This window comes from Cygnus olor, chromosome 6 (assembly GCF_009769625.2).
Source record: "Cygnus olor isolate bCygOlo1 chromosome 6, bCygOlo1.pri.v2, whole genome shotgun sequence".
NCBI lineage: Eukaryota > Metazoa > Chordata > Aves > Anseriformes > Anatidae > Cygnus > Cygnus olor.
Window position 1 is genome coordinate 30,784,450 of NC_049174.1, and position 8,396 is coordinate 30,792,845.

Here is an 8,396-nt window from a genome sequence, read left to right on the forward strand (position 1 = left end):
ATCTCCGTCATCTCTGCCTGCTTGTTCAAGTGCTTAACTGTCCTTCCTAAGTAGTGTGCCAGTTTTGTCCTGCTGGAAGTTAGACCACGTTTCTCCTCCTGTCCCCGCAGCACATCCCCATCGCACAAATTATTTTGGTTTTGCAGAAGGGGCCGGTGAGCCTCCGTCAGAATAACGTTCCCGGTACCGGTCACCTCATTATAAAAGTGAGTTAATGCAAATAGGGAAGTGGCACCAGAGCCCAAATGATGCAGGAACTTAATTATTCAGAAAAGGGTTAGGGAAGCTACGGTGTGGCTGCCGCCTTCGGAAAACAGGAGATTAAAAAGAGACGTTGGTGAGGCTTGCAGAGCTCTGGGGGAACAGGGAGGATTCACGTACACGGGGAGAGCCAAGCTAGTGGCGAATTCCAGAACAAAAGGGAAATTAACAGAAGCTAAAGTGGGGATGATCAACAAAGCGGTGTAATTTATTTGTGAATGTATTTGTGTTTAATGCAGTTAATATATGGAAAATTATACCAGGGCTGTAACAGGAATCATTTTACGAGGCTTTAGACAAGTGTGGGGGCTTATAATAACACTAGGATGCAACTGTTAATTCAGAGGAGAGAAAAGGACTTACGTCTTTGTCACAATCGTGCCTCTTAAAACACTTAGCTGCATTGTGCTAGGCATCGTTACTCTAAAATGACTATCGATACAATACTCAGGGAAAGGTTTTCATTTACGAGATTAATTTCCCTTCCAGATTTACATACTTAGACGTGAAAAAAATCAGAAAGACCCGGAGGGCCAGGGCTGGATCCTGCCCTCAGCAGCAGCAGCAGCAGCAGCGTGATGCCCGAGGAACACCAGGGAGGCACGCAGGATGCTCACATCGGAATAACCGAGATGAGGTCTGGTCCTCAAGTGCCTGCATGCCAGACGGCAAAGCCTTGCTGTCCCCTCCTTAAATTTCAAGGAGAGCTAACAAAGAGTCCTAGAGCCCTTTTAGGGCTTTTTTTTTTTTTTTTTTCCTGCCGCTCTCGGAACAAACGCGTGCCACCGTTTGCATACGATGCCTCCGGGCCATCATCTTCAACAAGCCTGGGATCAGGCTGGGCGGCTCGCTTCTCGACCCGCGGGTTTTGTCTGGTTTAAGACGAAACACACCGCCTGCAGCTGCGGGGAGCCCCCTCGAAGTGCCCCCCCTCCGTGCTCCGAGGCAGGGGGACTCGCCGGAGCCTTGCCCATGGGACATCTCCGCAGGGGCTGCGCTCCCACCCCGGGACGGGTGCTCAGCCCACCCCCAAGGAACTGGGGCAAGGTCCCCATTTATTCCCCGCGGGGCAGAGCCCTGGAGGCACTTAGCGGGGCGAAAAGCTCCCGCCGCGTTAGCACCGTTTAGGCAGAAAAATCAAAGGCAACTTAATTACAATTTCTGGGTTGGGATAAAACCAAACCGAAAAGCTTGATTGGGACGCAAACACGCGCAGGGAAACCTACAAAACAGCGTGCCGTAACCCAGCCCAAACTCTGCCAAAGGCATTTCTTCACCGTGTCCTTCTTCCACCTCCCCCCCCCCGGCAGCTGGGGAGCCGAAGCGGCCGGAACGGGCGTGCGGGGACACCGGGGCGCTCTGCTCCGGGATGCTCGGCCCCTCGGCTCGGCACGGCTGAGGCTGGACGGGAGGAGGCAGAGGAAGCCGAGGGGAGGATGGCAACGAGGGTAAGGGGACGGCAAAGCCGCTGCCTGCGCTGCCCCGACGGGACGGGACGGGACGGGACGGGACGGGACGGGACGGGACGGGAAGGGACAGGACGGGATGGGATGGGACGGGACAGGAGGGGATGTGGGGGGTCCCCCGCACCGGTGCCGGCCGTCGGGGGCCGGCGAAGCCCCGCCGCCGCTCCCCGCCCCTCCGCCCGCCCCGCCGCGGGGGGGCCGCGCCGCCGCCGGTGCCCGGGGCATCTCTCCGCACACGGGCCGGCCCCGGCGAGCGAAGCGGCTCCCCGCAGGCGGCTCAGCCCCGGTCCCGAGCCCTCCCCCGAGCCCCCGGCCCCGCAGGTGGGTCCGGCCGCCCCGCCGCGCCCCGCTCCCCCCACGTCGGGGCGGCGCCGAGGGGCGGGCGAAGGGGGCAGCGCCGGGCGGCCGCTCCGTGCAGCTCCGTGCCGCCCCCCAGCTCCGTGCCAGCCCCGCCGGGAGCCCGCGGGGCTCGGCGGCATGGAGGGGCGAGCGGGCTGAGGGGGGCCCCGACGGGGAGGCGGCGACGGCGGCGGCGGGGGTGGGGGGGGCTCACCGCCTTTCTTTTTTTTTTTTTTTTTGCCGTCCCCCCCGCAGGGAGCGGCCGGCCCCCGCGCCACCATTACCTCTCCCGGCAAGGAGGACCTGCTGTCTCTCGCCTCCCGGCTCTGGCAGCGGAGGAGGCGGCTGCTGGCCGCCGCCGGGCTCGCCCTGGCCATGGCAGTCGCCCTGCTGGTCGCCGTGCCCCTGCTCCTGCTGCAGGCGCCCGCCGAGAGCGGCGCCCACTACGAGATGATGGGCACCTGCCGCATGATCTGCGACCCCTACAGCGCCGCCCGGCCCCCCGGCCCCGGCAGCACGGCCGCCGTGGAGGCTCTGCAGGACCCGGGGGCCAACCCCCCGCCGCCGCCTTTCGTTCACCAGGGTCCCAAAGGGGAGCCGGGCCGGCCGGGCAAGCCGGGCCCGCGGGGCCCCCCCGGGGAGCAGGGACCCCCGGGTCCCCGGGGGCCGCCGGGGGAGCGGGGCGAGGCGGGGAAACCGGGGCTGCCCGGGCTGCCGCTGCCCGGGGCGGGGGGCGGTGGGGGCAGCGGCGGCGGGGCGGCGGCGGGGGGCGGCGAGGCGGCGGGGGGGCTGAGCGCCGCCTTCAGCGGGCCCCGCATCGCCTTCTACGTGGGGCTCAAGAGCCCCCACGAAGGCTACGAGGTGCTCAAGTTCGACGACGTGGTCACCAACCTGGGCAACCACTACGAGCCGGCCAGCGGCAAGTTCACCTGCCAGGTGCGCGGCATCTATTTCTTCACCTACCACATCCTCATGCGCGGCGGCGACGGCACCAGCATGTGGGCCGACCTCTGCAAGAACGGGCAGGTGGGTGCCGGGACTCCCCCCCCCCCCGAGACCCCCCGCCAGCCCCAAGGTGCCCCGCCGCATCCCCGGCATCCATGCGGGGATGGAGCCACCGACGGCAGCGGCTCCGCTCGGAGCCCCGGCGAAACCCCGTTCCCCTTGGGGCCTGGGGAAGGGGAGAGGGGTGCGTGGGGGCATGCGGGGGCCCGAGGGGGCTGATGCGGCTGTGGCTGTGTTGGCAGGTGCGGGCCAGTGCCATCGCCCAGGACGCCGACCAGAACTACGACTACGCCAGCAACAGCGTGGTGCTGCACCTGGACTCCGGCGACGAGGTGTACGTCAAGCTGGACGGAGGCAAAGCGCACGGAGGCAACAACAATAAGTACAGCACTTTCTCTGGCTTTCTTTTATACCCCGATTAAAACAGAGCGAGCGACACGACCCTGCTGACCCCACCAGTGATGCGTGTGGGGCTGGCTGGCATCTCCGTACCCCATCGTGCCGCGGTTCCCACTGGTGTCCGCTGTCTCCGCAGGTCACTTTAGCTTCGTTACCACTTCGTATGTTTTTTTTCTTTTTTTTTCTTTTCCTATGGAAATGAAATACGAGTGAAACAAAGCGATCCCCTGCTCTGAGCCCCCCCCTGTCCGTTTGTCAGCCTCGGTGTTTTGTGTGTCACACCAGGAGCTCGGCGGCTTGAAACTCCCGAGTGGTCCCCACGGTGCGCACGGGGGCTCAGAGTTCAGCCTGTGCCACACATGGAATTTGAACCGGTTGTTTTCTTTTTGGTCGATGAGTATTAATTACGATGCCGAATTTTCGGATTGGTTATTCATGAAGTGGTTTTGATTATTCATGGAGTGGCCATAACTGGTTTTTCCTCTGCTGCTTCGTTTGTATGGGGTCAAGTGTAAACTTTTCTTTTCTGTGCAACGCGATGCTCGTGCGAATGACGGTGTCACTAACGGCAAATCTGTTCCTGTCTGCAAAAGAATTCAGTCCTTGACCACGATCACCAAAACACCACATTAAATTATGTTTTTAGACAATGGCTTCTTGCTGTGTGTCTCTTCCAGTGCTGCAAAGGAGCGCTGTGCTGGGGGCACGGTGGGGTGGGAGGCGTAGGAGGTGCCGCTTCAGACCTTTAGGTTTGCACCAAAGCTAAAAGTTAGGATGGGGCACCTTGTCTGGGTCTTGATTACGGTTCAAGGGGTCTGGGAGGAGACAGAGAAGGAAAAAACCTTCACCTTTACGCAGTTTTATAAAAAGAAGGTGTGTAGTCATCCAGGGGTGAAACTGGGTGTGCAGAGTGCCGCTGCAAAACATTCACTGGGTCAGAGCCTGACCCAGAGTTACTGAAGTTTGAGAAAAATCATTTAATCAGCAGTTACAGAGCACCAGGTCTCTGTACTGTGCCTGACAAATGCAAGAAGGAGGTGGAGGAGAGCCTGAAGCCCCCCACAGCGCAGCGTGCATGGGGCTGAGACCCCAGCTGGCCCTGGAGATGGGGGTGAGAGGAAGCTCAATGAGGACCAACAGACTCAAACCATTTGGAGGTGGTAAATCCTGGGCTCTGTGTGTCCTTTTAACAGTGCAGGGGTGCGTACTGACGCGTGCGGCTCTGAGCCTGCTGGTGGAGGGGGAGCATCTTCCTCAGACAACGGGTAAACCCCGCAGCTTGGGTACAGCGGGTGTGCTCTGTTCCAGCTAAGGGAGCTAAACCGAGTTACAAAAGCCGGTCCCCTCGTTTGCTCTTCCTTCCGTCGTGCTGTTTCCATGTGCCATTTTCCCCTCGTGGAGCTCTCGCCTCCCCAGAGGCTTGCTGCCCTTCGCAGCCCTCCTGCGGCTACCCAGTCGAGGTGGGGCAGGAGCTGGGCTGCGGCATCCCTGCCCCGGCTGGGTCTTGGCCCCCTCTCTGGCCTGGCAGAAGCACAGGGCATCGCAGCTGGGATGAACTTGTTCCAGCCCCGGGTCAGGGCACCAGGTTCTTGCAGCATCTTGTGCCTCCTGCCTGCTCCTCAGGGGGCATCGTCCTTGGTGGTGCACCAGGAGGGCCCCAGGCTGCCCTGCTGGAGGAGGGAGAAAGCAATTCCTCCCTAAATCCCATTCTCAAACCTCCCAAAGCCGAGGGGAGCAGAGTTCATAACCAGGTACATGTGTTAGACACTTATCAATCTCTAATGTCTTGTCGATTTGTACCATTTAGAATATGATTAAAACCGGTGTCTGAGACCCAAATGAAGTATAATTGCTATGGATCCCCAATTCCCCATGGATCTGTAATCCTTTTTGACTATTCCTCCCCCCCCCTCTTCTGACGAAATGGAGCTTAGACACAAAGCCCTCGGTTTAAATTTCAAAAAATTAAAATTGACATGCAGCAGCATTAGCGGGCGCCAGGAGGAATTCTAAGGAGGTGCCTGGGCTCCGCTTTATCCTTTGCATTAAGAAGCAATTTGTACTTCTAACAAAGACCCAACTGTTCCCCCTTGGCAAAAGGGCAATGAAGATGCCTTGCAAGGGAATTGCTGTTCACAATACTTAAACAAATTTGAATCTTAGATTTTTAAATCTGTATTCCCTGGTGGAGCCTGCTCCTTGCAATTCAAATGCGGGGCTGGCGGTGTGTGCCTGCCAAGGTGTCAGTAGCTAAGCGGATGATGGATTGATGAGGCAATGGGAAGACACAGGCTGGCGGTGGCGGTTTGCCCCGACAGTGATCTATGTATCTGCACATTATCAATGTCATGAGGAGGCTTGAACCACCCTCGCTAGATGTCTCATTTTCCACTTATCTCTTATGTACTAATTATCAGGCTGGATTATTCCCTGGGATAGAAGCACAAAAATGCTCATTGCCACTCCACTGACAGTTTACACAATCGATAGGGCCAATGTCTCCCCAGCTGCTCGTGGGCTTTTTTCTTCCCTCGCCTCCTAGCAGGGACCCTTGAGATGGCCTCTGCGGGGTGTGATGGCTCTCACCCAGCACCTGTGGCAGTGGTGCTGGACAGGCTCCTCCAGCCCAGGCACCGTGGTAGCATCTCAGAGTGTGGGTTGGTTTGTGGTGTTATTTATTTATTTATTTATTTATCTATTTCCTGAAGAAATGGGGAGAGCAACTGGGAGATGGGAAGCTTCTGCGCTGGGTAGTGTGCTTGTCCAGGGAACCACAGCATGGTGGTTCTCCAGGCGAGCTCTGGAGAGCTATCCCCTCAGAAGTGCTCCTAGAGTGACTGTTTTACCCAATGAGTAAAGGAAATGCTTTTAAGAAATGAGGGATGATAGGGGTGTGAATTGGGAAACCTCCCTGAAAGGAGTGGAAGGGCAGAGTTTCAGACAAAGGTTACTTCTGTTTTGTGCCCAGCTGTATGCTCACGTTAAACTAATGATAAAAAACGGTTAAGATTAAAAAAGAAAAGGTGTCCATCCTCTCATAGCAACCTAGATATTGCACCAACAAATCCTGGATCTTTGTGTCATCGATGGCAATCCTCTGCCCTGCTCTGGGCTCCTTGTACCGTGCCTGGGCTGCAGAAGGGGTCCCTGGGAAAAGGGAGCAGGAGGCATCTGAGGGCATGAAACACTAGGGAAGGGTATGGGGATGCTGCTGAGAGCTTGGGACCGTTCTCTGGAGGAGGGTGTTCAGGTCCCTCTGCTCTCCTGCAAGCTGGAGGGCACTTGTCTTCTGCTGTGGCCTTCATCGGCCTGGGGGTCTCCTGGCAAGTCCCCAGACAGAAGGGTGAGGAAATCCTGCTTTGGCTTGAGTGAAACCCTGCAGCTGGGTTTTCACCAGCTAGTGTGTGGAAAGAGTTTCCTGAGATAGGCAGAATCAGCTGATGCCGAAAGAGTTTTCTGTGCTGCTCCTTTGCAGTTGGGGTGCAGCAAGAGCAATCGGGTGCCTCATTTCCTGTGCAAAGTCTGGTGCCTCTGCATTTTCCAGCATCTGGGCTTGCAGATTTTCTCCTTAATACTCATCCTCTTGCAAAGCAGGGCAGGGGAGCCCCTGGTCTGGCTCCTCTTTTCCCCCTTTTGCTGTAAAAAAAAAGCAAAGTGCAGCTTTTTGTGCCTCATGGCTTTACACACATGCATTGAGCCACGCTTTGGTCTAGGGCTTCCTGCTGTTGAAACTTACTCTGGATATTTCTTGGTGATTTAATGCTTGCTTGTATCCTTGCTTGTCTCCTTCAGGGGCCTGGATGGGTTTAATTTGTCAACGCACAAAGTAGGGAGGGTGTTTTGGTGAATATTTGTGTGGTCTTTTTCTGCTTATCCCATAGACGGATTACATTAAGGGGTCTGTGAAGGACAGAGGCAAAATGGCATATAAGTCTATTTATTATGCTTATGTTAAATACCCCCCCTTTTTTTTTTTCTTTTTTTTTTTTTTTTGTAACACATGCCAATTTTTTCCCTTACTCCGGTTGGATTGAACTCTGGGGAAAAGTTCCAGCCAAGATTCTGTGTCTTAGCATTGTCTCTGGGATAAAGGAGCCTGTCAGAATAAAATAAAGACTAACAGCATCTTCACTGACTTTGAGGCTTCAAAGAGCTTGGTCCTTTTTACTGCGAATGGCCACATCGTGCAGAGATGGGGAAGATTAATGACAGACAAAGGAGGTGAGCTGCTACTGTGTGGACACCCTGGCACTTAGGGGCGAGAGCCTCCTCGCTGGTGGTTTCATGGCTGAACTTCAGGAGGTTCAGCTCAGTGATGGGCTTTGGCTAACACGCAAAGAGGGGTCCATTTCTCTAGACCAGATCCGTGCCAGTTCAGAGCTTTATTCCTTGGTCACCTCTGAGGTTTTCCCTGGAGGCCACCGCACTCCCTGGCTCATTTCTGAGGGCCACGGTAGGGATCGAAGCAGGGGCCTGGGCTCCATCGTGTTCCCCTTGGACAGGTCGTTTGTTACTGGCCCTAATTCCTTACCTCTCACCAGCAGAGGGCAATGCTGGTTCCCTGGAAATACCCAGTGGCATAGCAGCATTACCTCCTGGTGGTGCAAGGCGATGAGTCCGCGGTACGATTTGATAACCTAGGCTGGAACATGCGTCGTAATGCCCCATGTTCCAGGCTGAAGCCCCGACATTGCTTGTTTTGGGTCATATCCCCAAAAGTGCTGAGCCCCTGGGGTGTCCTGCTCTGCAGGACCTCGCCCTGAGGATTTTGCAGAGCGCAGGTCTGGAGGAGCTGTGGGTTATGGCCACGCTTGCTTGAAGCTAAAGCCATGCAAGCCCATCTTCTTTGGGTTCTTCCAAATATGAGATAGCCTGGATTAACCATCACCCTATGTGCCGCAGCTCTGTATTCTAATAAATGGGAGT

General features: G+C 56.6%; 1 protein-coding gene across 2 annotated transcripts; it reads left to right on the top strand.

Annotated features, from left to right (window-relative positions):
* Positions 1-1,468: 1,468 nt before the first annotated feature.
* Positions 1,469-4,114, top strand: C1QL2 (complement C1q like 2). Of its 2 annotated transcripts, none has more exons than XM_040562143.1 (3): positions 1,469-1,709; positions 2,322-3,092; positions 3,314-4,114. In XM_040562143.1, exons 1-3 carry the CDS (start codon positions 1,698-1,700, stop codon positions 3,491-3,493), a joined length of 963 nt encoding a protein of 320 aa, XP_040418077.1. In that variant the 5' UTR covers positions 1,469-1,697; the 3' UTR covers positions 3,494-4,114. The 2 variants fall into 2 exon arrangements, with proteins under 2 accessions (XP_040418077.1, XP_040418078.1); XM_040562144.1 differs by lacking the exon at positions 1,469-1,709 and adding an exon at positions 1,942-2,048.
* The last annotated feature ends 4,282 nt before the right edge of the window (positions 4,115-8,396 follow it).